Genomic DNA, 27,798 nt, shown 5'->3' with positions numbered 1-27,798 from the left:
TTTGTCTTCATGTTGGATTTATTGCTTCGGTTTTGACACTTGGTACAACACAGATGGCATCATGAGGGCTCAGAGTTAATGTTTTCTACCTTAATGTTTGGCTGGTGACTCGTTAACAGAGAGTCCAGGTTTCACTACATTCACAGCTAAAAGTTGAACTACCAGTCCGCAGACGAAGCACGGATCGTCACGGCGACACAACAGGAAGCTACGTTTGGGCTGGAAAACACAAACAGGAGTCAAACATTTTCAGCTCCAAATCTCCGATCTTTGCTTCTGATGAACATTGGTTTGGTGAAACATGAAGGCATAACAATGACATGTTAGATGAAGTTTCTTCTGTTCACAGAAAGCATGTTGGACCGCAGTGTTCTGGTTCTGTGTCCCATCAGAAAAATTGCAACATTTCTTTAAGTTAGGTTTTCAAGTCCAATGCAATGAGGACTTGTTTCTCTCCTTTCATTATAATTGAGAATGTTTTCATGCTTTAAAGCAAAAAAAACATTTTCTATTTGTCACAATGTGACTAATTCTGGCCACTTGGTGGCAGCAAAGCAGCCATAACACAAACAGGAACCATAATAATTTATCGTCCAGCTTCTTCTTCTCTTCTTTGTCAGAGTTTTAAAATGAATAATTTTCAAATTTTTTAATGCAAAAAAATGGACCTTTTCCTATGTTGTGTTTCGAGCCCAAACATGATTGTTTAGCATCAGGAGGAGAGCGCCCCCTGCTGTGTGAGGCCAGCTTGGATTATTCTGCCGTACGTTTGGGCTTTTTCCCGCTGCGTTAAAGAAATCAAACATCCTCTCTTTCTATCATGTTTTCAACCTTCACTAGTTTTTCTTCTGTCACATTTAAAAAACATTCTGGCAGAAAATCAAACTAGAAATTTGATCTGCTCAGAGATCAGCAGGGAAGGTTCTGGAAACCCGACGCTCTCCTCAATTTGGCAAACTGAAGTTTACTGACAGAATCTGAGATGAAACCCGGACCGGATCAACTGGAGCGGACCAACCGGAGCCATTTGGTTCCCTTCGATTTAAAGCCAATTTGGACCAAATTCCTTTTTGTCTCATTCGGGTCGTCAGAACTTAATCTTCGACACCAGATAATAAATCGGTTTTCTGCTCAGCTCTGGCTGCTTTTTTCCAATTCCCGTCCTGGATCGGAGTTTCAGCTCTGATTCGATCCGGTTCCTTGGTTTGGGACCGACTGGTTCTTCAGACTGGCTGTTTAAATTTTGACACCGATCCATAAAAACCAAATATGACATTTAGAGGGATGCAGTTTAATTTGTGGAGTGTAAATGTGAAGGCTCCGGCTCCGGCTCCGGCTCCGGGTTCAGATTCGGTCAGCAGGTTTTTGGCAGATTAAAAACAAAATCCAACATGGCTGCAGATTGAAGATGCTTTTCCTCCAGGTTATAGTCCAGACCCACACAGATGGGAGAAATTAAACATATTCAGCTTTTAACCTTCAACGTTTTACATGAAATGATCCATTAAAGCTGCAGATTAGTCCAGTTCACGGAAAGAAGGATCTTCTCATCTGGGTTTTAATGTCATGTACGTTGAGCCAAAATCTCATATTTAGAAAAAAAAATTAAAAATCTGAAACTAATAACTTGAGCATTGTTCATTTTTCTTCAGTGTTTGTTATTTTTTCTGTTAACTTCTCCAGGTTTAATCTGGATGATATATATCTGTATTCTCTGGAGGTTGAAGCAACATTGAATTGTCCGTTCTAAGTTCAGTTTTCTACGTTTCTATGCAGATGATTTGCTTTTATATGAGAGCAAAGAAAGTTCAAACTCAGATTTTGATCCTAAATTTCTAATCAGGTTTTTGTTTGCTCCATCTGTGGCTGGCCACAAAAATTCACCTTTTTATTATTTTCTGCACAATTTTGCTTGGAAGAACATTTTGACCTGAAAAAGACAGAATATGAAATTGATTTGATCAAATTGATCTCAGATTTCAATAATCATCAAATCCCGATGAAGTGAGAAAAATGACTGGGGCCAAACATTTCCTTGTAGTTGATCAGCTTTTATAATGTTTTGATAAATTAACATTTTAATTCATTAAAGTTTTGAGCCTAAATCAGAAATCTGCTGAGTTTGACGCTGAATGTTTTTTCTGCTGACGTTCAGGTTTCAGGTTAGCAGCAGGAAGAAGATTCATTTCCTGGTCAAAGTGAAAACGGAGTCGAACGTCCAGCAGGGGAAATGATGGGACAGAAGATCACCATGGAAACACTTTAGCACTTTGAACGTTAAAATAAAGGACAGGTTTCCCTTTCACAATTCACTGCATCGCAGCAAACCCGCCACAATAAAAGCACCGGCCTTTGCTGCTTGTTCACGTTAGCCGCCACAGCACCGTATGGGTTTCCTGTTTCCTGTTTGGGATTTACGACCCGCTGAAGAATCGGAACCAGCAGCGGGTTCTGATTCTTCCGACTCCCACGGGGCGCCAACATTGGCTAAAAATACTCAGGTGTTTTATTTTGAAAGTCTGAAAGAGAAGTGAGGTAGGACTGAAGCGGTGGATTGTGTTCGCCGACCGAACGTGAACAATCAGCCAGAAATCATCATCATCATCATCCCAGTGATACTGCATCAAATATAGCTCAAAGATTCAATATAGAGATTTCTTCACCAAAATAAAAGCCTCCAAAAAATAAACTTCTGTTTATTTTACAAAAACAAAAACTGACTTTTTCATTATTTCACAACAATGTGCAAACGGATCTGGTTTTCCCACATTTGGATGCTTGTTTCCCGGCAATGGCGGGATGCTAACTGGTTGCTAGGAGATAGAGTCTTAGACACGCCCACCGACAGCAAACAGGAGGTCACAGGTCAACCGTTTGAACTCTAACGGTGAGACAACAACATAAGGCAACGCTCGACAACGCTGTCAGTCCGCCGGCTCTCTTCAGGTTTCCGGACAACATTCGGATCAAAATGACTCTCCTTCCGACCCGGTTACCAGTTCTAATGGGTTTATGGACAGAACCAGCCAAGCATTTTATTCTTCTGCTAACAAGACGAGAAAGAGAGGAAGCGGGACGAAACCCAACAGAGATGGGCAGAACCAACTGGACCACAGCGTTGATGAGGCAAAGCAACCGGGTCGCTGGCAGCAGCCTGGTTCTGACATCAGAACCTTTTGGCACTCAGAAGAGAACAGACTAAATCTGATCTCAGAACCTGAAGGGGACGCGAAGGGAACCAGTCGGTGCTTCTGTCTAGAACTCTGTCTGTCCTGACAAACAGCAACGATCCAAACTCTGTCGGCTGAAGGTTCTGGCTGACAGCGAGTCCATCATGGCTGTTTGTCCGGTTCAGGTTTGTGCTGACCGACTGTCCGACCCAAGACTAAACCGACCCTGTGGCCCTCACGGGAAGACGAGTTGTTTGGAATCGTCACGATCCACCTTTCATCCTACATCGGGAGAACCGGAACCCAACAGAACCAGAAGTCCCAGGGGAACCTGGGAAAAGCTTTGGTTGCCGTGGGGACCAATCAGAGTCCAGCTCATTCATGATGCCCGGCGCAGAAAGCGGTGGGAGGTGAGGGTGGAGGTCGGCCATCTTGTCTTGGGAGGGTCGGGCGGGTCCGGTCTACATGACGCTCTCGAAGATGATGACCTTGTTGTCATCAGAACCGGGCGTCAGCGAGCTCAGGGGTCCGATGTCGGAGGCCATGTACTCCAGGTGGTGGGGGCCCCACACAGGACTGGTCAGGTGGGCCCAACGCTGCAACACAGGGAAGTCATGATCACAAACATGGCTGCACCTCTGGCTTCTCAGCCAATCAGCATTCACAGTGACAATGAACCCAACCCGTCCGTTCCAGAACGCCAGACCTTCCTACTGACTGGGAGTCGAGGTTGACGTCTGGATCTGCACTTCGACACGACTAGTGAGAAGATCGATGGAAACAACGGAGAAACGTTGACGACATTCACTAGGAACCCAAACCAGAACCTACATCAGCTTGAACCGGACAGAGGAATTCGTCGCCCGTCCCTTCAGTCCCCTGTTCCCCTCATTCCCTTGTCAGTCCCCCGTTCCTGTCATTCCCCCATTCCCGTCAGTCCCTTGTCAGTCCCCCGTCCCATCAGTCCCCTGTCCCGTCAGTCCTCCGTCCCGTCAGTCCCCCGTTCCCGTCATTCCCCCGTCCCGTCAGTCCCTGTCATTCCCCCGTCCCGTCAGTCCCCCGTCATTCCCCCGTCATTCCCCCGTCCCGTCAGTCCCCCATTCCCGTCATTCCCCCGTTCCCGTCATTCCCCCGTCCCGTCAGTCCCCCATTCCCACTCTGCTGTGATGTCGTATTGTTCAGGTGATCAATTAGATTGTTGACGGCTGGAAAAAGATCTCTCCAGATGGATCTGTGGTCGGGAAGTCGTTCAGGTCTAGAAAGATTTCTCATCATCTTCAGTTCCTGTTTCTGTTGTTGCCATGACGACTCAAAATTTAGTGGATTGGGTAAGCACACCCAGAACCAGCAGTTCACGCTTTAACTTTAGGGTTTCTATTTATAGACACTGAAGATGTTACTTCAAAACCTGTCACCCACCATTTTCAGTGACCACAGGGGGCGATAGAGAGCAGGTAGGTCTTAAGACCATCAAGAAGAAGAATATTTACTTAAGTTGAATAAATACTGATTCAGCTGGGATTGGAAACTTCACGGCTCCTTTGTTGCCATCACATTGATGGAGAAAATCTAATGTATTAGTTTGTATTTGACTCTTAAAACTGTTTGACCGTCACACTGCCTGCCTTGTGCCGTCGTTAAAATATGTAAACCAACTGCAGCCATTTAATAAATCAGTAAATGATTAAGAAATGATTCTAGGTGCTCTGGTAGTGTTTAACACGGTTCTTAATGTTTCTGCCACCTCTTCATTACAGTCATATCACACTTAAAATAATATTTAACCCTCAAAGAGCTCAAATCACACTGCTCACAAATGACTCTGGCCAGAGCATTTAGACTCATTTCTTAATCGTTTATCGATTTATTAAACGGCCGCAGTTGGTTTACATATTTTAACGACAGTAAAGGCAATAAAGGAGCCGTGAAGTTTACAATCCCAGCTGGATCAGTTTTTACGCAGTTTACTTAAATACTCTTCTTCTTGCTGACCTTCAAGACGTACTTGCACACTATCACCCCCTGCTGGCACTGAAAATGATGGGTTACAGGTTTTGCTGCAACAAATGAACATTTTTATTTCATGTACATTTAATAAACCACTATCTTCTGTAGCAGAACAGTTGTTGTGCTGTCTTGGTTCTTCTCTATCCTGACTGACCTCTCTGAAGGTTCCTTTGGCTCTGAACAGCTTGTAGAGGAGGCTGACGGGGATGCAGAGCATGGAGGACAGAGCCAGGCACCAGCCGATCACCTCGCCCCACCACGGGTACACGTACACCGTGTTGTATGTCAGCGGCTTGTAGTTCACCAGGTGGAACAGGAAAATGCCCTGATGTGGCAGAGGAGTCGTGTTACTGGGGCCGTAGTTGGTGACGGACAGGAAGCTGTGGGTCTCACCATGCAGACGCATGGCGTGATGAACGACCAGCACCACTTCATCCAGGGGAACGGCCGGTAGCCGATCATACGGGCCACGTCGTCCATGAACCGGTCCGCACCTGCAGAGACACCATCAGCTGGGACACAACCACACACCCGGTTCACACCCCTGATTCAGCCTGGGCTAGCTACAGGCGCCCTCTAGCGCCATCACAGAGTATTACAACTGCTCTCACTATAATGACGGGCTGACCTGCGTTTCTGCAGCCACCATGTCACTGAGTGGATGGGTCAGAACCTCCTCAGCACCAATGTTTTCGGGTCTTTAAGGAGCTCAGCTCCAGAACTCGGTGGTTCTGTCAGGATGGCGGTCCATCAACTCCAAAACGCTAAACGTTTGTAATCAGCCAGAACCGAGCCCTGAGCCAGAACCGAGCCCACAGTCACCAAGACTGTCAAAACATGGCACCACCTGAGCCCCGCCTGACCTCTGACCCCAAGCCACTGCTTCAGGTCACATGCAAATAGCACATTCAGTAGCAGTCTGATTTATCAAACGTTAATTTACAGAAAAAATAAGAATTATTAGATGATTTTTTTGACAGAAAGACAAAAAGCCCCAAAATCTCCAAATTTAAAGTGAAGGCTCTGAACTTTGACCTTTACTTGTAGCTAAAATCTGATCTCATGTCCTATTTAAGGATCACTCAGCTGCACCCTGCAATGTAACACCACAGCGTGTGTGTGTGTGTGTGTTACATACCGTAGACCCAGGCAACTACAATACATTCCCAGAAGGACTGCCACAGCAGCGTCATGCCGCTGGCTGAGTAATAGTCAAACAACTGGAAGACGTACATCCCTCCCTGCAGAAACATGTCCAAATGGTAACAATCTCCTTCCCCAGCGTTTGGACTTCTGCAGCTAAAACTGAGCAGGTGAAAGTTTCTCTGCTGACCTGCGTCACCATGGAGAGGTCAATGATGAAGCACAGTAAACAGCAGATCGCCACGGCGATCTCATGTTTGTAACGGTGGTAATATTTCCCAGGAAACAGGTCCAGAATCCCCGTGACGAATCCCTCCACCCCGACAAACTGTAGGAACACAAAACAATGTTAAAGCAGGAAGGTCTGAGCCTCCCTGAAGGCATCACAGGCATCGCCTTCATCTTCATCACGATGATCCAACTGCATCAGAACAGGAAGGCTGAGAAACGACAGGCTGATTCCTGGCCGCCACGGATTCCTTCTTTAGTTTCTGTAACAATTATGAAATATTTTTTTCTGCAGTTTCAGGACTGGAGACAGAAATCACTCATCAAAAACCTTGGAAAATCTTTAAATTGACATTTTTTATTATCAGGTTTTTACATATTTTGGGATATTTCTGTGTGTTTAGTACAAAATAAACTTTATCTTAAATAAAATGTAAAAAAAAAAAAAAAAAAAAGAGTTATTCTGAAAATACTTACTGAAAAGAACAGTCTGACTGATTAAAAACAGTTAGTCTCTTTTCACAAATAATAATTATCCCAAATTAAATTATTATTTGCAATAATTATGGTCAGCAGGTGACGAACCACATTATTGGTTTATTGTGGTTTATTGTTTTGTTTTCTGTAGTTATGAGGTCGAGGCGTCCAGTCCAGTCCAGTCCAGTCCAGTCCTGTCCAATCCAGTCCAGTCCAGTCCAGTCCAGTCCTGTCCAATCCAGTCCAGTCCAGTCCAGTCCAGTCCTGTCCAATCCAGTCCAGTCCAATCCTGTGCAGTCCAGTCCTGTCCTGTGCAGTCCAGACCAGTCCAGTCCAGTCCAGTCCAGTCCTGTCCAATCCAATCCAGTCCAGTTCAGTCCCTCAGTCAGTTCAGGTCAATGCAGTAAAAATGGACAAGATTAAACCATAACCCTGATCTGCCAGAGGTCGTTTTATCTTCATTTCCTGCCAGATTGATGGAATAAAACTGGATTACAACTAAATTTACGTCATGGTGAAATGACTAAACACAGCAGAATAAATTCAGAGACGAGTTTGTAGGTGTTCTTGGTCACCTGACTGTCGAGTCCAAGCAGCAGCAACATGAAGAAGAAGAGCGCCGCCCAGAGTGGAGCCACCGGCATCAGACTGACCGCCTTTGGATACGCGATGAAGGCTAAACCCGGACCTGAAACACCGACAGGACGGACTCATCCACACGCCGTAGAATAAAAGCACAATATTTAAAACTTTTAAAGCTATTAAACCTATCTAGGTTTCAAATATTCTGCTTTCAATATAATCAAGTTCATGTTTGAAGAGGCTGAGCATCAAAGTTTTTAAATTGGAGCTAATCTGAAGCTAACATCAGCTTCAGATGGTGCTGAAGTTAGCTGACGGCCTCACGTTGGATTACAGTAAACTGTCAAAAAACGTCAAACCATTTAACGTCTTACAGATACGCCATGTAAACCATTTTACTAGATACAGTTTCTGTTCAAGAAGAAAGTACAAGCTATGGGTGACCAGCCGAGGAACGCTAGTCGTTAGCCTACTGAATGGTATTACCAGCTTATCCAGAGCTAATGTTAGCCTATCCAGTGATAAAGGCTAATCCAGCCTCTCCAAAGCTAACGCTAGCTAGTATTTTTCATTTCACCGGTTGCTTAGTGAGCGATATCGGCCCATCATTAATCAGACCAGTAGCTAGTTCAGGAAGGATAGCCTCCTGCTACCAGGAAGTAGCCCCCGCTGGTTGCGCTTGCAGAGTAAATGTTGGCGCTAAACTCGGAGCTCTGGGCGGGTTTTACCTGATTCAGTCACCTGGGAGACGTCGACTCCCTGCTCAGCCGCCATGAAGCCCAGGATGGAAAAAACCACGAAGCCAGAAAAGAAGCTGGTGCCGCTGTTGATGACCGCCAGGACGAAGGCGTCCCTGCAGAGCAGCAGAAGAAGAAGATCAGAACCTCTGGAGCAACGCCGCGGTTCGGTTCCATCGACACCAGCTGAACCGAACCCCGGTACTCCATTAAGGTTCTGTCCAGTTCTGTGGTCTTGTCCGGCTCGGAGGTTCTGTTCGGTTCTAAAGTTCTGTCTGGTTCTAAGGTTCTGTCCAGTTCTAAGGTTCTGTTCGGTTCTAAGGTTCTGTCCAGTTCTGTCCGGTTCTAAGGTTCTGTTCGGTTCTAAGGTTCTGTCCAGTTCTAAGGTTCTGTTCGGTTCTGAGGTTCTGTCCGGTTCTGTCTGTTCTAAGGTTCTGTCCAGTTCTAAGGTTCTGTTCGGTTCTGAGGTTCTGTCCGGTTCTGTCTGTTCTAAGGTTCAGTTCGGTTCTAAGGTTCTGTCCGGTTCTGTCTGTTCTAAGGTTCTGTCCGGTGCTAAGGTTCTGTTCGGTTCTGAGGTTCTGTCCAGTTCTAAGGTTCTGTTCGGTTCTGAGGTTCTGTCCGGTTCTGTCTGTTCTAAGGTTCTGTCCGGTTCTAAGGTTTTGTACGGTTCTGTTCGGTTCTAAGGTTCTGTTCGGTTCTAAGGTTCTGTTCGGTTCTGTCCGGTTCTGTCTGTTCTTAGGTTCTGTTCGGTTCTAAGGTTCTGTCCGGTTCTGTCTTTTCTAAGGTTCTGTTCGGTTCTAAGGTTCTGTCCGGTTCTGAGGTCCTGTCCGGTTCTCAGGTCCTGTCCGGTTCTCAGGTCCAGTACTGCGGTTCTGGTACTTGTAGCAGTCGTTGTTGAAGCGGTTGTAGCTTCCCAGTGCGGTCAGCGCTCCCAGTCCGATGGCGTAGGAGAAGAAGATCTGCGTTCCGGCGTCTATCCACACCTGTGGGGTCAAAGGTCAAAGGTCTTTTATTTCAGAATCCGATTCACAACAATAATCGTTTCAAGGCACAAAAAAATCATTGGAGTCCAACTTTAGTATTGAAACGTTTCTGATTAAACCCAGCAGAACATCGAGTCATTCGTTCCCTGGACCAGCAGGGGGCGCTTGTGTTGTGTGGTTAACTTTACAGCAATCCGTCAACCGAGCCTGCATGTGGCGACAGAGGAGAGGAAGAACTCCCCTTTAACAGGCAGAAACGTCCAGCAGGACATTTCATAGCAAACAGTTCGGTGAGTTGGCAGCACAAGTCGTTCATTTCCATAAAAATCTGCTTTTCCTAAATCCAAAACTTTAACGACTGAAGAAGAAAATATGAGTTTAGGTTAACGGAAAGCAGATGTGTTGTTCCTGACAGGCAGTGCTCAGGGCAAAGCCGCCCGCAGGCTGGACCTACCTGAGCCTCCCCCAGTTTGGACCAGTCCGGTTTGATGTAGTACATGATGCCGTCGTACGCTCCCGGCAGCGTGACGCCTCGCACCAGCAGGATGATGAGAACCACGTAGGGAAAGGTGGCCGTGAAGTAAACGATCTGAAACGGAACCGGCAGAACCCGAGTTAGGGTTTGGTCCTGCAGGAACATGCAACTAGAACGGTCTGTTTGGATCGGTTCTGCTGCTCAACCGATCACAGAAAACGCCTGAGAACTTTCCAGAAATATTCCATCAGATGTTACAAACGTTATTATAAAAACTTTTCATAAAACCTTTTTGTTAAATTTGTTCATACAACAATAACATTTTACAGTGTTATTATTAGGAAGGATTCAACTTTAGGATTCAGAACAAACATCCAACCAAACATCCAACCAACCATCGTCCTTCAGAAACTAAAGCACCAATCTGGTCCTTCACTGATTCTCCACAGTAACAAACAGAAGCAGAACCAACTTTGCCGGAAGCTAGAAGACGGTTAGAACTGAATCATCACTTGTTGCTCAATCACTGAGTTGCTCCTTCAGAGCAGATTGTTTTCCTGACATATGAAGCAATGTTGACGAGTCTGAACTGGCGCCGAGGCTTTGCGTCATTTATTTGATTTGATTTTTTGCTCTACAAGTTCAGAATTGTCCAAGTTGGTTAAAATGTGCAAATGTAACAGTGTTTAGGTTTAAGTTGTAGAATCCCACTTGCTTTATATGGATCAGTGCAATGGGGAAATAGCGCCCCCTCTCTGTGTGGCTGGTTAAATGTTGCTGGCTCCTGCACTCAGTGCCAGTCTGTGAAAGCTGCACGAGAGGTGAGTTGCGTTTTTCAGCACACAGTAGAAACGTGTTAGCAACATAATTTTCATTAACTTGGACAAATAGTGTGAAATTTATTAATTACTAGATGTGTGCCTAGCACCAATTTTTGTACTTTTAGTTTAGTTAAAATTATCAAACACTTCATGTGCTAAGCTAAAGGCTAACTTAACGCTCTGTTGTAGTGTGCTGAATGAAGCGGAGCCGTTGCACTGATCTGAACTCCCCATATGTTCCCATTCAGGAAATAAACTTGATAAACCAGAAACTTCTCGTCTTCATTAAAAATCTACACAACGCAGAGTCAAGGGGTTACTGGGGCCGGCCTGGTGCAGTGGAGTGAAGCAGAACCCGGTTACACATATTAAGCTGAGGATGACGTCAAATATCTTTGGAGTTGTTGAAGTTTCCTCATGGCCAAACGTGCTGCTGAAAGGTTGGACCTCTGGATGCTGGTTCCAATGCGCACTAGGCCTCCTTCCCCCGCTTCACTGAGAGAAGCAATCTCCTGCCCCGTGCCACACCGACCCAGTCTGAAGGGCATTTTGGTGCCGTTGCTCGTCGGACCAGATTCGAGGTCTCGCTCATTCTAGGCGCAAAGCTCGATGGCGTCCAGTCGATGCTGGCTCCTCTTCAACATCAGTGTCCTTCACCAGTCTGCCAGCCGCTGTAACCAGGACGGTTCAGACCCACCCAGACCAGTAGCCTCGTCTTTCTTACTGGTTTTAGCAGGGAGTCCATAGAGCTGTGATACACTCCCTTGTTTCACTGATTTCATTTTACTTTTCATTTGGTTGAATTATTTATTTTATTTCATTTTTGGGTTAATATGTTTACATTTTGAGGAAAAGTTGTGAATGTTGAATATTTGAGACATGAGAGGAGTGGGAACTGGGATTGGAGGATTCTCTCTGTCTCTTCTTTCAGCCTCCTGCTGATGAACAATAGCAGCAGCTGTTTGTGTAGCCTAACCCTAACCCTAACCCCGACCCCGACCCGCTGAGCGTAAAGCGGCTCTGACAAAACATCATCAGATGAAGACAGACCAGAAAAAGTGATGAGTTCCTCTGAAAACCAGAACCTAACCTCTCAGAGCGGATCTCGATGTTTCTGGAGAGCCAAGCGGGGAAGGTGGAGCCCTGCCATCTGACCTCCTGCTTTCTAACACTTCCTGCTTCTGGACCAGAACTTTCTGGAGGTTCTTCAGGTGCCGGTTCTGAACCCGGCAGCGTTCATCTCCCTCAGCGTCTGGATGTTTCTGCATTTGGTATTTTCCCAGCGTCTGATGGCTGCAGGCGCAGCATCGCAGCATCGCAGCTCAACATGCGGCCTCTCGGTCACGTCCCGCTGCAGACGAGCTGCCCGCCCTCCTCTCGGCCGGCCAATCGTGTCCCGCCACCTCACAGGGCCTCAATGCCTCCCCCCAAGGTCGTCATAGCAACTCTGAATTGGTCATGTGACTGCAGCCCAGTGACACATCCAGGGTGAATCAGAGGTGTCAGCTGAGGACTTAAAGGGGCGGTGCGGCATTTTCCCCTCTGACTCCGACTCACATGTTTCTGTTTTACATGTTGGACAAAAATCCAGCAGGAGAGAAAAACTGAAAACTTCCTGAAAATGAATATTAAATTATATAAAACTAAAGATGATAATCGGAGCAGGTCTCTGCTGGCCGACGTCTTTCAACTGCAGCACATTCAATATTTAAATGTTTTATATTTATCACATCAGAAACACCTGCAGGCAGCCGCACCTGACCACACACTGGTCCCACTGTAACACACTGGCCCCACTGTAACACACTGGTCCCACACTGGTCCCACTGTAACACACTGGCCCCACACTGGTCCCACTGTAGCACACTGGCCCCACTGGTCCATAACACACTGGTCGCACTGGGTCCATAACACACTGGTCCCACACTGGTCCCACTGTAACACACTGGCCCCACTGGTCCATAACACACTGGTCCCACTGGTCCATAACACACTGGTTCCACTGTAACACACTGGTCCATAACACACTGGTCCCAGCGGTCTGAATGGTACCTTGCCGGTGGACTTGACTCCTTTCCAGACGCAGAAGTAAACCAGAACCCAGACGGCCATCAGACACAGCATCAGCTCCCAGTTGATCCGACCCGGTTGGTCCAGTCCGGACGAGATGTTCAGCACTTTGTTCCTGCGCGGGCACAGACCAGGTCAGAAAGACGACCCCGACCCGACCCGGCCCGGAACCGGTACTCACTCCCAGAACTCGATGATGGGCGAGCGGGCGTCGGCCAGGTCGGCGCAGGTCAGGTTGGCTCCGCCCACAGTGGCGTTGGCCAGGCTGGCGTTGGCGCAGTGCAGGTGGTGGAAGGTCTCCAAGCAGTTGGGCGTGTTCCATTCGTTGTCACAGGTGGACCAGGGGAGGGCGGAGCTAAAGGACCTGATCAGGTAGTAGAAGCCCCAGGCCAGAACCATGATGTAATAAGTGTTGCAGAAAAACACGATGACCATGGAGGCGTAGCCCAGACCTGCACAGAACGCAGACGTGATCAAAACCTGGAGTTTCACACGGAAAACTTTCCAAACATGCGGCTCATTAAGAACCACGTTGCTGCACTGACAGGCTCCACGTCTTCAAACATGAATCTGTATCAGGTGGTTGGCGTTCAGGTGAGACCTGGAATCTGGAAACTTTTCCAGAATATTCTCCTTATGATTGAACAAACAATGGAGCCTAAAATCCACAACTGGTTCTGCTGGGAATATTATAAACTTTTTATTGGAGACCAGCTTAATGTTTGACCTCATCAAAGGAAACCAAACTTCACATATTAACTTTGCACACTTGTAAAGACCTTGTTGTCATGGTTACAGTAATAAACAGGCAGCGGTTATTACGCAGCTCCTCTTAGGGTTATGAACATTTATGTCACTTCCTGGAAGCTTCAGTGGATTTTCATATTTCTTCAGTTGTTTAGTAAGAAATAAATTCTCCTCTCCCAGATTTACTTCTTTTATTTTATTTTATGTTTTTTCCTTCTGGACAAAAGAAGGAAAAATTACAAATTATTTCCATTGAAAACTTGTCAGTTTTCTTTTAAAAAATCTCAAAATCAAAATTTGAATCTACCAAAAACTATTGACATTTTTTTCCAATTATTTTTAGACTTTTGTTAGTGTTTAACTTTTTGTCTTTATTTATTTCAATTGTTATTTTCAAGGAAACAAAGACATGAGTTCACCTAACTTAGACTTACATTAAAATGTCAGGCTTTGGATCTTTTCAAGAAAAAAAAAGTAAAAATGTTTATATTAAATATATATATTTTAGTTTGAATTAAAAATGCATTATTTTATGTAGTGTATGAACACGTTTTCTATTTTAGGTCATTTTTATGTAATCTAACAAAAGTCATTCTACCCACCCAGCGGCCATCTTTAGGGGGTGCAGCAGTTACAGGGCGACAGGCGGAGGACACCAGGACCCGTCCCCCCGTCCACCACATGGACAGACTTGGACACCCACAGCCAGGAGTTTTCCTCTCCACTGTTGCTTTCTCGCTCCATTTTCACTGCGTTTTCGGTGCATTGTAAACTGCATTTCACAACTTTATCGCTGCATTTTCCACTGTTTTCACTGCATTTCACAGAGTTCTCGCTCCATTTTCACTGCGTTCTCGCTCCATTTTCACTGCGTTCTCGCTCCATTTTCACTGCGTTCTCGCTGCATTTTCACTGCGTTCTCTCTACATTTTCACTGCGTTCTCTCTACATTTTCACTGCGTTCTCGCTCCATTTTCACTGCGTTCTCGCTCCATTTTCACTGCGTTCTCGCTCCATTTTCACTGCGTTCTCTCTACATTTTCACTGCGTTCTCGCTCCATTTTCACTGCGTTCTCACTGCATTTTCACTGCGTTCTCGCTCCATTTTCACTGCGTTCTCGCTCCATTTTCACTGCGTTCTCGCTCCATTTTCACTGCGTTCTCGCTCCATTTTCACTGCGTTCTCGCTCCATTTTCACTGCGTTCTCTCTACATTTTCACTGCGTTCTCGCTCCATTTTCACTGCGTTCTCTCTACATTTTCACTGCGTTCTCGCTCCATTTTCACTGCGTTCTCGCTCCATTTTCACTGCGTTCTCGCTCCATTTTCACTGCGTTCTCGCTCCATTTTCACTGCGTTCTCGCTACATTTTCACTGCGTTCTCTCTACATTTTCACTGCGTTCTCGCTCCATTTTCACTGCGTTCTCTCTACATTTTCACTGCGTTCTCGCTCCATTTTCACTGCGTTCTCACTGCATTTTCACTGCGTTCTCGCTCCATTTTCACTGCGTTCTCGCTCCATTTTCACTGCGTTCTCGCTCCATTTTCACTGCGTTCTCGCTCCATTTTCACTGCGTTCTCACTGCATTTTCACTGCGTTCTCGCTCCATTTTCACTGCGTTCTCTCTACATTTTCACTGCGTTCTCGCTCCATTTTCACTGCGTTCTCGCTCCATTTTCACTGCGTTCTCGCTCCATTTTCACTGCGTTCTCGCTACATTTTCACTGCGTTTTCTCTACATTTTCACTGCGTTCTCGCTCCATTTTCACTGCGTTCTCGCTCCATTTTCACTGCGTTCTCGCTCCATTTTCACTGCGTTCTCGCTCCATTTTCACTGCGTTCTCGCTCCATTTTCACTGCGTTCTCACTGCATTTTCACTGCGTTCTCGCTCCATTTTCACTGCGTTTTCGGTGCATTGTAAACTGCATTTCACAACTTTATCGCTGCATTTTCCACTGTTTTCACTGCATTTCACAGAGTTCTCGCTCCATTTTCACTGCGTTCTCGCTCCATTTTCACTGCGTTCTCGCTCCATTTTCACTGCGTTCTCGCTCCATTTTCACTGCGTTTTCGGTGCATTGTAAACTGCATTTCACAACTTTATCGCTGCATTTTCCACTGTTTTCACTGCATTTCACAGAGTTCTCGCTCCATTTTCACTGCGTTCTCGCTCCATTTTCACTGCGTTCTCGCTCCATTTTCACTGCGTTCTCGCTCCATTTTCACTGCGTTCTCGCTCCATTTTCACTGCGTTCTCTCTACATTTTCACTGCGTTCTCGCTCCATTTTCACTGCGTTCTCGCTACATTTTCACTGCGTTTTCTCTACATTTTCACTGCGTTCTCGCTCCATTTTCACTGCGTTCTCGCTCCATTTTCACTGCGTTCTCGCTACATTTTCACTGCGTTCTCTCTACATTTTCACTGCGTTCTCGCTCCATTTTCACTGCGTTCTCGCTCCATTTTCACTGCGTTCTCTCTACATTTTCACTGCGTTCTCGCTCCATTTTCACTGCGTTCTCGCTGCATTTTCACTGCGTTCTCGCTCCATTTTCACTGCGTTCTCTCTACATTTTCACTGCGTTCTCGCTCCATTTTCACTGCGTTCTCGCTACATTTTCACTGCGTTCTCTCTACATTTTCACTGCGTTCTCGCTCCATTTTCACTGCGTTCTCGCTCCATTTTCACTGCGTTCTCTCTACATTTTCACTGCGTTCTCGCTCCATTTTCACTGCGTTCTCACTGCATTTTCACTGCGTTCTCGCTCCATTTTCACTGCGTTCTCGCTCCATTTTCACTGCGTTCTCGCTCCATTTTCACTGCGTTCTCGCTCCATTTTCACTGCGTTCTCGCTCCATTTTCACTGCGTTCTCGCTCCATTTTCACTGCGTTCTCGCTACATTTTCACTGCGTTCTCTCTACATTTTCACTGCGTTCTCGCTCCATTTTCACTGCGTTCTCGCTCCATTTTCACTGCGTTCTCTCTACATTTTCACTGCGTTCTCGCTCCATTTTCACTGCGTTCTCGCTCCATTTTCACTGCGTTCTCGCTCCATTTTCACTGCGTTCTCGCTACATTTTCACTGCGTTCTCTCTACATTTTCACTGCGTTCTCGCTCCATTTTCACTGCGTTCTCGCTCCATTTTCACTGCGTTCTCTCTACATTTTCACTGCGTTCTCGCTCCATTTTCACTGCGTTCTCGCTCCATTTTCACTGCGTTCTCGCTCCATTTTCACTGCGTTCTCACTGCATTTTCACTGCGTTCTCGCGCCATTTTCACTGCGTTCTCGCTCCATTTTCACTGCGTTCTCGCTCCATTTTCACTGCGTTCTCGCTCCATTTTCACTGCGTTCTCGCTCCATTTTCACTGCGTTCTCGCTACATTTTCACTGCGTTCTCTCTACATTTTCACTGCGTTCTCGCTCCATTTTCACTGCGTTCTCGCTCCATTTTCACTGCGTTCTCTCTACATTTTCACTGCGTTCTCGCTCCATTTTCACTGCGTTCTCGCTCCATTTTCACTGCGTTCTCGCTCCATTTTCACTGCGTTCTCGCGCCATTTTCACTGCGTTCTCGCTCCATTTTCACTGCGTTCTCACTGCATTTTCACTGCGTTCTCGCGCCATTTTCACTGCGTTCTCGCTCCATTTTCACTGCGTTCTCGCTCCATTTTCACTGCGTTCTCGCTCCATTTTCACTGCGTTCTCGCTCCATTTTCACTGCGTTCTCGCTCCATTTTCACTGCGTTCTCGCTCCGTTCAAGGAGCTGCTCGGTCAGCTCCCTCAGATGCAGTAAACTGTCATCATTCCTGTTAGAACGTGTGAAGCTGATAACAGGAAGCAGCGCCAGGAAAGGATTTATGGTTGTGAGGACTAAAGGTCTGAGCGACTCATGAACCTTCAAACTGCCGACCAAGCAGATTCTTCCAGGTTATCAAACCAACATGTCCTCAGATTTTCAGCTGGACTTAATCTGGGACAGATTGTGACAACGTTATTGATATTGTGTTATTGTGTTTTACATGTTTAATTATGTGAAGATTCTTGTAAAAACGATCTTTGTTCTCCAGGAGTTTTATCCCAGTTAAATGTTGAAAAAGGACAAAAACTTTCCTCTATCAGAAGTTTATGTTTTTATTCTGTTATGTTTTTGCTACTCATTTTTTAAACCCAGAAGAATTATTCTCTCAGGTTTGTCACATTTTAGAAGAAAATGTTCTATGTTCAGTTTATGCACAGTCAAGCTGAATAGTTTATATTTATTAATCTGTGGACTCTTCTAACATGGGCAGGTAAATATTAAATGGATGAAATCATGAATATATATATCAACAATCAGTATGAATCCGTATTTGGAATTTAATTTTCTCCCTCGAAGTTGATGAACTTTTTCAGAATAATTTCAGTAAAGCAGGCTGCGTATCAAAACCAGTTCAATTAACTTTATTCCCATAAGGACCAAATTCACTGTGTGTTAAATTGAACTATTTAAATGTTGATTCAAAAGTTGTTCTGTAGAATCAACTATTTTTAATTTCACTGAATTCAAAACTCAGTTTCTGACAGAAAGGAAATAAAGTCTGGATGTTCAGAGGCACGAAAATCATTCAGTTCAAAGATTTAATTAACCTGATTAATGTGTTTTATTATCATAGCTACTAAAACACATTATTAGCTATGATAGGAACCTAATATTATCATAGCTTATTATGATAATATTATAATAAACAATATTATAACGGTTGGGTTGTAATATAGCTTATTATAATATAATATAATATTAAAACCCGAGTTAATAATAAAACACAACCACAAATATTCTGCAATATTGTTTCCTGCCAACAGATTCAGTTCTGGACTGGTTCTGGACTGACTCAGAAACATAAGGCTGCGCGTCGTCAGCATGTAAATGCTGCATTCGGATCTGAACCAGAGAACCAGACGGTCCGTCGCATCAACCAGCCTGAAGTCCAAGACAAGTGAACAAGTTTAAACACGTTGAGCAGCAAATCAGCCAAGGTTCTGTTAAAGCGGACCCAAGGTTCTGTTAAAGCGGACCCACCTTTGAACAGCGGAGCGATGTTCCACACGTTGATGCTGCCGGCCTTCATGAACTGACCCAGAGCGATCTCCAGGAAGAAAATCGGGATTCCTCCCACGAAAACGATCAGCAGGTACGGGATCAGGAAGACGCCTGGGGAAAAACACACGATGCATTCAGGGACAGTCAGAAACACCAGCCACACTGAGGAGCTGAATACTCAAAATGAATGAGTAAATGCAGAGTGAACTGGTTTGGTTCATCTGGAAAACGTTGTGGTCCGTTTGAGGCCGAAGGGATCTGGTCCGGACCATCTGCTCTTGGACTCATTTTCCACCCGGTTCTGGTTCTGACGAAGTTGTGCAGAACCTTTGAAGGTAGAACAACCCAGGATCACAGCTTCCACAGCAGCAGGAGATCCAGCGAGGTGGATGAAAGGATGAGGGCGGGCAGAGCGGGGCGACCCGTTCCATTCAGGCTGTGTTCAGTTTGTTCAGTTGAAATCATTCACTGTCACCTCGGGGGTTCCCCAGGGTTCTGTCCCTCGGTACTCAAATTCGTCCCACAGTTAGCACTGACAGAACCCCGTCCACCACCCGCCCCGCCGAACCTCTCAGACCTCCTTCATTGCTACACCTGGCCGTACCTTATTAGAACCGGACCAGAACCAGAACCAGACAGTGGGACTGTTTCATCAGCTTCTCTCTGATAAAACAGACGGACGCAGCGGCTTTCAGCTCTCTTGGCGACCGGAAAACTTTGCGCATATGGACGGGTGAATTTTCTGAAAATTTGCTGGAACTTTGACGGCTTAATTTCAATTTATTACTCAATTATTTTTTTATTATTTTCTTTTATATAGTTGACCATTAATTATTCACTTGTAGATTTCCATGGCGGTGCACAAGGATGCAACAGCTTTCAACTTTCTTAAAAACTGGACAAGTTGAACGTAATCGTCGAGCGGTTTTATAGAGATGGAATGAGTCGTTCCGACCGGAGGTGATGTCGGGACCACCAGGTTCTCCATGGCTTATGGTGGGACTCAGACAGAATCATCGGTGTTTTGTACATTAACAACGTTAATAAAAACGAGGAGGGGAGTTCTGCAGACGGCGCTGAGTGGACATACTCATGGATTTCCCCTCCAGAACCTCCTCGTCACAAACACTGGATCTATAATCAACAGGCTGAACGAAGAGCAGCTCCTGATATTCTAGCCTTTAAGATTGTCGTCATCGTCCTGCCCACGTTTCCCCAGATCACAGAAATCTGAAATGTTTTGACTGTTTGTTGTCCTACTGATTTTGTTGTACAGTTTGCTATACAATAACAATAAATCTAATCTGATGGAAGTCATCACTTCTGGTTATTGCTGAGGGTGAAAGGTCAACTCGGTACAGGTAAAATAAACGGATCCATTAAGGGTTCTCGTGAAGCTTCACCTAACATGACCGCCACGTGTTGGAGTCCCATCCAAAACCAGAAGCAGAACCGCGGCTACAGTTAGCGCACTAATCTGCAGAGCTGCAGTTAGAGAGCTAAACTGTCTAATCTGGATCAGTCAGTGGGCTAAATACTGACAGGCTGAGCAGGGGCCCGGGGCCCATATAGGGGGAGAGTTAGGACAATCCTAAGGGCCCCTGAGCAACAGGGGGGCCCTCCACAATTTTCTTTTTTTGATCATAGAAATTTTAAAAAATTGGGGCCCTGTCAATTACAAAATGAATCATATTGTGTTTTCTAAAATTGTTTTAGCAGTAAAAATGAAATGTTAGCGCTCCCAGAAAAACATCCATATTCACCCTGAACCTCCTGGATCTGCAGGAAATGGTTGGTTCCTGCTTGACGGTGACGATGTTCAGCAGCAGTCAGTGGAAAACAAGAACGACTGTGGCTGTTATGATGCTGCTAAGAAAAATTATAAAGTTAGGTTTTGAAAAAATAGAGATAAGAGAGAGAAAAAGGTAAAAGTGTTAATTTATAACCCAGTTTTTCTCTGAGACCTGGGTAGACTGAGAGATTATCAACCATGTAGCATAGTTAGCTTAGCTACAGGCTGTTGGCCTCCAATTCACTAACATTTAATAAATTAAAGAAATAAATGACCAACATATTCATATATTGAACTTGTCTCTGTACCTTTTACCTCTTAACAACAGGTGAGTCAGTCAGCAGCAGCTCTGACCTCCTGACCCGTCCTCTCTCCTCTCCTAGTCAAATTAAAGCTGCACTAACTTTTATAAAAATATTTTTTTACATATTTGTTAAAACTGTCATTATGTTGTGACAGTTTGGCATGAGAGATAATCTGTGAAAAATCTATTTCCTCTGCTTTCTCCCAGTTCTCTCTAGAAACAACCAATCAGAGTCAGGAGAGTTTTAGCGCTGTCAATGACAATCTCATGTGGTGCTGCTCCTCCTTCCCCTTGCTCTGTGCTGTGCTGTAGCTAGCAATAACGATAAATGTTTCTCCACCTTTAGCACATTTAGCAGCGAGTGAATGAGGTTGATTGACAGCGCTAAGACCCTCCTCCTGGTTCTGATTGGTTGTTTTGGTCGGAACGTTGCTTTACTTTAGCTAGCAATAGCAGCTCAGGGAGCAGGTGGAGGAGATTGATTGTTTTCACAGATTATCTGTCTCAGAACAAACTGGCATCATGACATGATGACAGTTTTAATAAATATGGAGAAAACATTTTTATTAAAGTTATAAACTGCAGCTTGAATAAAATGCAACTACATAGCATTTTTTGAGAAGTCTGGATTGTTTTATGTATATTTTGCATGTTGCTTTTGACTGTTGCTGGTGGAGAGAGACATTTAAAAATCTAAAACTAAAACTGTATGTGGACTGTTGGATGTGAAATTCATGAACAGTAAATATTGTGCTAGTATCAGTATTGGACCAAAGAAAACAAGACTTTAAAATTGTGACGCTTTTGATGGGTCAGATAGACTCAGGAAATTGCAACAGCAGCTGCATGGGGGGCCCAATTTAAGTTTTTGTTAGGGGGCCCAAGATTCCTGGCTGCTCCCCTGAGGCTGAACTTCATCACCACCAACACCATCTTCATCATCAGAGGTTCTGGTTCCTCACCGAACCTGGACATCCACCTCCTCAGCAACATGGACACCTAAATGTTTCAGACATGTTTCCCCCATGAACAGCTGAAGACGCAGGCTGTTTCCTCCTGATGATCCGGTAGACCCAGTTCTACTGGAACCAGAACTCCATCACCTGCTCCACCTCCAGCTGCTGTGGTTCTGACCCAAACCAACCTGTTCCCCTCCTGGCCTGTTGGGGCGCTGCACCAAGAACCACTGAAGGAAACAACACAAAAACCTCTGAAGACCCTGAGAGCAACTTCCTTCTTCACCAGATGGAAACAAGATGGAGGATTTTAGTGTTGGAGGATTTCTCTTTAGTCTTTGGCTAAAGACCAGGAGCCATTTCTGCTGCTAGCGCTAGGCTAGCATGTTAGCTTTGGTTGGATTTACCCAGAATGCCCTGTGTTGTGCTATAGTTCACTTCCCACTTTTGGAGTGGTCTCCGGTCCTAAATAAATGATTTTAATTCTTTTAGGTTTAGGGTTATTCAGAAACCTACAGAAGCAGAAGAGACTTCTTCTACTTCTCACAGAACTACCAATTCCTCCTGCGATGCCCCCTGCTGGCCTGGGGGCTCCAAGCTGTGCTCCACAGTGAGCTTCCTCTGTGAATCAACAGTCCTGACTAGATGCCCAGTGCGAGTCATTCCCATTGGGCCAACAGAACAGAATAATCCCATTTCTAACCACAACTGGCCTCTTACATATTTATAATGAATGTCTGATCGCTGTGAGCGTTCAGTCCTTGTTAGTGGCTCAGTCTCGCCTAAGGAAGCTGGTTCTGGCAGCATTGCCAGTCACTTTTAAAAATTAATTTTCTGAATCTACTAAGACCTTCATACTAGAGTGCAGATTTATTACCATATAGAGTGGAAATAATTGTTTCTGCAAAATGTTTTCCAACCCGAGTCAGTGTTTTATTTTGGTTATAATCAGAGCAGACTGGTTCTGGTTCTGATGAGTGTAAATGTTGGCCGCTGTATAATTGACACTAGTAGACATGTGAGGATGGTGGCGGTAATGGGCAGTGAGACGGTAGTGAGGTGTGCGGTGGAACGTCTTCCTGACATCTCCCTTCAACAGTTGATGAAAAAATGATGGAAAACTAATAATGCATCAAATATTGTCTCTTATGCCCTGCGACAGACTGGCGACCTGTCCAGGGTGACCCCGCCTCTCGCCCGGACCGTAGCTGGAGATAGGCACCAGCAACCCTCCCGACCCCATTAGGGACAAGGGTGCACAGAAAATGGATGGATGGATGGATATTGTCTCTTAGCAGTCTTGATGTCTGCAGTTACATTTAACTCTTCATGGTCCACTGAAACAAATTCCCCTCAAACCTTCAGTCAGTCAATATACGGCTTTGGTGCCTGTTGATGCATATTCAACACAAACCAAGCATGATATGTCCTATTTAAACTTATGTAGGTTATTTACATACTAAATACCTACATATATAGGATAGGGTCAAATGACTAGTGAAAGTAGGAACATGGGGTCAGATCAGGCTGCCGTTAGCTCCTCGCTCCGTTCTGCTGCCAACTGACTCAGGGTCAGTCAGGACGTCTCCTTACATCAGAGGCTATAAATAAAAGTCCACACATCCATGATCACATGTACAGCTGCACCGTACACTGATCGCAGTGGTTCATTCACAGATCTCTAAACTGTAACCTTCCCCTTTCAGAGACATGGAAGTTTCTGCTCTGCAGGTTTTATTCTGAAAGTTTCTCTGCAGATTGTCTGGACCGTCTGGTTCATCCCAAAGGTTCTTGTTCTGGACCGGCTTGTTAGAACCGAGCAACAGGTTTCTGTTGCTTCATCTCCATGGAGTCAGGAGTTGTTCTTACTCTTTCTCTCTGGTCGGCTTGGAGCTATTGCTCTGGCAACTTCAAACCCGCTCGGTGAGCCTACCGGACCTCCATGTAGAGCCCAACCAGAACCAAACAATCTGTTGTTTCTAGATCATAATCAGAACTGGATCAAGCCCCAGTCTGCGGTCTAATTGGGTTTGATGACTCCAGGTTTCCAGAAACCATTTCAGAGTTTTCCAGGTGTTTGATCATCTGGAACGCCAACATTCCAGATTTCCGTTAGAAAAGGACCAAAGGCTGCAGGGAACCAAACCTCCGGAGGTTTGTAGGGTTTCTGTCTGGCTAGTCTGGCGTACAGACAACGAGACTCGGGCAGATAGATAACATGTCAGGCGCGTGTCCGATTTCCTACATCTCACTTGACAGATTCCTTCATTTCCCATAATTCCACGCGGCTCAGTCCTCCTTTGCCGAGGACTGAGCGATTTCCTCCCAAATATTTTCATATATTCCGATTGATGTATCAAATACATTTCTATAATTTCTCATTTCTTCTGTCAGATGTTATTCAAAATTTGACTCCATTTCATCCAGAAGATGGCGCCGAGTCGACCTGTTGGCCTCGGCGTCGCATCCTAAGCAGTTCCACGTGGACATCGTTTCTAGTCCAGAGGTTTACAGAGCGACACCGAGTTCAAGGTGGTAAAAACAACCTTTGTGCAGAAGTATCGGGCGCTTGTCGCTGTTACCAGGTCGCCATGGTAACGGACCTTTGGTCGGGAGAACGAGCGGCTCGTTTTCTGAGCAAGTCAGCATGTGGAGCAGAGATTAACAGGAGTGGCCTGTAATCTTTTAATCCTGTTGACAGGCTTCACCTCTCCTCCGCCCTCATCCCTCCTTCACCGTCTCCACTGGAGACGTCCACAGGTCCTGTCCACTGGAGACAGTTCAGAGGTCATCTTTGGCTGCAGCAGTCTCCATGTGGCGCTTCACACATCCAGGACATGTGGACATGTGGACAACCTCTACTGTTCGTTTGGTCTCCAGGTCTTCAGCTGACTGGTCCTCACAAAGATAGCAGCTTTGCTACAAACACACTGATCCTCACACACGTCACTGTGTGTGTGTCCTTCACAGGGTGACTGTAGCACACACACACACACACACACACACACACACACACACACACACACACACACACACACACTGCAGCATAATAAATCAAAGTGGCTCAGATTTATTAGAGGACAAATACAAAAAGGACAAACTGAGGAGACAGAGAGAAAGAAAAAGGACAAAATATCTGATGGATGATATGGGACAAAAAACTGAACTGATGGAGGAAGAGGAGGAAGAGGAAAAGGAGAAGAGGAGGACCATGGTGGGTCGATGAGGGAACCATCGGTTCTGACCTGGACGTCTCAGTTTGGACCAGAGACAAACCATGCGGCTAATAAACACCTTCAGCTTCGGCCAATCAGGCGACAGTCATGTGACCTTTACAGGAAGTCTGACGACACTGTGAGAACCGGACCTTTTCGCTGTCCGGTTCTGACAGGCCGGTGCTGAGAACAGGACCTTTTCACAGGAGGAGATGTGATGAAGACTCCTCCTCCTCCTCTTCCTCACCAGGGTCTAAATAAATCTCCAAGGCGCCGATCAGCAGGAAGTCTGCAGCTCCTGACCTGAACCGGTTCTGACCCGGTTCTGTCCACATTATGTAAAAAGATGGATGCTGCAGCCTCAGGTCTGAAAAACAAGGCCGGCGCCTTGGAGCCGCATTCTGCCTGAGGAGCAGCAGGGGGCGCTGGCGCTCCAGACAGTTCTTATCTCCATAGAGATAATCTATAGATAGAAACATAGATCTATCTATAGTGCAGATCTATGTTTAGGGACATAGATCTATGCAGTCTGACATCAGTGGCTCTCAAGACTTCCAGGTTTCGCCTTAATCATCATCATCATCATCAACAGATTTGTTTCATCACCATATTTCAGGTTCTCAATATGAATTTTTTCTATTTCTCCTGGTTTGATTGATTGATTGATTGATTGATTGTCTAGTGATTCTATCAGATCACTAGACTGATAACTGCTGCCCCCTGGTGGCCACTGATGTGCCCGATCCAGCCAGTCAGGTGACCTTCTTGTTTCATAATTTAGCCAAACTTTATGTTTTTAATTATAGTTGCAGAGTTTACATTTCAATCAATCAATCAATCAATCAATCAATCAATCAATCAATCAATCAATCAACAAGGCAGTTAATGTGCTTTACATCATAAAAGCACAAAAATTAAAAGTCATAGAAAAACAAAGTCGACAACTAAGAAAAGTTTTTGTCTTTAAAAGTGAATTTAATGAATTTTAGACCAAATGGGGACGTAAATAATTTTCTAGGTTTTAAAAAATTTAAATATTTAAAGTTTCTCAGGTGATTTCCTTCTGGAGAATTATTGATTAATCTGATGATGATTTAATTTAATTATTAATGTCTGAAGGAGACAGGAAGGACCGAGGCCAAGTCACATGACCTGCTGGGAAGCAACTTCATCAGAGGGTCATAGTGACAATCAGGGCTATTATTACACACACACACACACACACACACACACACGCCATACTTGTGTGTAAATACAGCCTGGACCTGCTGCTGTCAGTCAGATCGATACCGCCCAGCGCCGCCTAACATGATCAGACCGTCGAAGCCCCGCCCATTTATAAAGCCCCGCCCATTTATAAAGCCCCGCCCATCACCCGGAGTCTCGGTTGGGAACAGAACCTGATTCTGTTTTCATGCTGCAGGTTCTGTTGGACCAGCAGCTGGACGGCCGACCCGGTCCAATCGGAAACGTTCTGGTCTGTATTTGAACCATGGTATGTGTGACATACAGAGGGGGCGGGGCCTGCAGCTTTAGCCCCACCCCCTGCGGTCTGAGACTCACCTCCTCCGTTCTTGTAGCACAGGTAGGGGAACCGCCACACGTTTCCGAGTCCGACAGCGAATCCAACGCAGGACATGATGAAGTCCATCTGCCGGGTCCAAGTCTCACGCTCCTGGTACTCCGGACCCGTCCGGATGGCGCCGCCTCCTCTTTTATCCTGACCGGTACCGCCAACCACGCCGCCGCAGGTCGGCGCCGCCAGCGGGGCGAGGGACCCGGTGGCGGCAGCGAAGCCGCTGGACAGGAGGAGCGGGTTCCTCTTGGTCTCCTCCACCAGAACCACAGAGCAGGACGAGGCGGGCCGGGCCGGTTTCTCCATCTCAGACAGAACCCGGTCAGAACTTAACGAACTAGTCAGGAACCAGTACAGGTTCTAAGGTCCAGTCACTGTCAGCCCTGAAGCACTTAGATTCTGTCACAGAATATCAGTCAGAACCCGGTCAGAACCACTTAGACCCAATCAGAACCAGCAGTAAAACCCAATCAGAACCCAGTCAGACCCAATCAGAACCAGCAGTAAAACCCAATCAGAACCCAGTCAGACCCAATTAGAACCAGCAGTAAAACCCAATCAGAACCCAGTCAGACCCAATCAGAACCAGCAGTAAAACCCAATCAGAACCAGTCCGGCTGTCTTTCTTTAACTCTGTAGCTCTTTAGCTTTAGAACCGAGTTTCCCTCTGACACCGGGTCAGAACCAGAGCCGGTCCGGTTCGGTCTGCTCCGGACCCTCTCCTCTCTTTTAATTTAGGACTTCAGTTTATTTAGTTAAATTTCAAACTGGTCATAAAATCGAAATGTTTTACAAATAATTTTGAATTTTTTTTCTGTCAAATAAAAATAAAAATGTTGAACTGAAGAGAAAAACGAACCGAACCACAGCCGAACCGCGACCTTCAAAAACAATCCACGAAGCACTTGAATGTGAGTCTGAAGAATCGCATGGGACCTGCGAGTCACGGAGGAGACGGCGGCCTGCTGCGGGACGGGGAGGACGGCCGAACCGAACTTACGGTTCCGTTAGGTCAAACCGAGCCGGGTCAGGAGCGGCGCACACCGGGGCGCGAACCCCGCAGCTCCATCCGGGCAGAGGCGGCACTGAAGCGGGCACTGAGCGCGGTCCTGGTCCAAGGTTCGGCGGCTCGATCGGTCTGCCCGACTGAGCGGCGGCGGCGGCTTTAAAGCGGAGGAGGCTGACTGCCGTGACGTCACGTCGAGAACACGCCCACTTCTGACGTCACTGGGATCCCTGGACACCGGTCAGCTTGAATGGATTCCTGACAAACCGAGAGGTTCTACTGGACCAGAACCAGAACTCCAGCTAAACCAGATCAAGACCGTTTGGGTCAGAACCGGTTCTGAGATTCTCCATGTAGAAGATCTGAGAGCAGAACATCAAGTTCACCAGAACCAGAACCAGATTTAATATTCTGGGTCTCA

At 45.8% G+C, this 27,798-nt stretch overlaps 1 protein-coding gene and 1 long non-coding RNA gene across 11 annotated transcripts; one reads left to right on the top strand and one right to left on the bottom strand.

The window, feature by feature from the left end:
- On the bottom strand, positions 1 to 27,604 carry slc6a8 (solute carrier family 6 member 8). 2 transcript variants are annotated; one of them, XM_028011036.1, is made up of 13 exons: positions 27,372 to 27,604; positions 18,508 to 18,639; positions 12,875 to 13,145; positions 12,676 to 12,808; positions 9,782 to 9,916; positions 9,224 to 9,327; positions 8,336 to 8,460; positions 7,601 to 7,713; positions 6,511 to 6,648; positions 6,316 to 6,418; positions 5,571 to 5,671; positions 5,332 to 5,502; positions 1 to 3,766 (listed from the first exon to the last, which is right to left on the bottom strand). In XM_028011036.1, the coding sequence occupies exons 2-13, from the start codon at positions 18,554 to 18,556 to the stop codon at positions 3,632 to 3,634; spliced, it is 1,578 nt and encodes a 525-aa protein (XP_027866837.1). In that variant the 5' UTR covers positions 18,557 to 18,639; positions 27,372 to 27,604; the 3' UTR covers positions 1 to 3,631. The 2 variants fall into 2 exon arrangements, with proteins under 2 accessions (XP_027866837.1, XP_027866836.1); XM_028011035.1 differs by having other exon boundaries at positions 26,359 to 27,601.
- Positions 8,515 to 9,301, top strand: LOC114140809 (uncharacterized). Of its 9 annotated transcripts, none has more exons than XR_003594696.1 (6): positions 8,515 to 8,594; positions 8,649 to 8,748; positions 8,794 to 8,856; positions 8,902 to 9,046; positions 9,084 to 9,164; positions 9,201 to 9,301. It is a non-coding gene; the product is annotated as an uncharacterized LOC114140809 (long non-coding RNA). The 9 variants fall into 9 exon arrangements; XR_003594698.1 differs by having other exon boundaries at positions 8,794 to 8,883; positions 8,920 to 9,000; XR_003594695.1 differs by having other exon boundaries at positions 8,794 to 8,883; positions 8,920 to 9,046.
- Positions 27,605 to 27,798: the final 194 nt, after the last annotated feature.

This window comes from Xiphophorus couchianus, chromosome 24 (genome assembly GCF_001444195.1).
Source record: "Xiphophorus couchianus chromosome 24, X_couchianus-1.0, whole genome shotgun sequence".
In the NCBI taxonomy this organism is placed as follows: Eukaryota; Metazoa; Chordata; class Actinopteri; order Cyprinodontiformes; family Poeciliidae; genus Xiphophorus; species Xiphophorus couchianus.
This window is presented reverse-complemented; position numbering and strand designations above follow the sequence as displayed.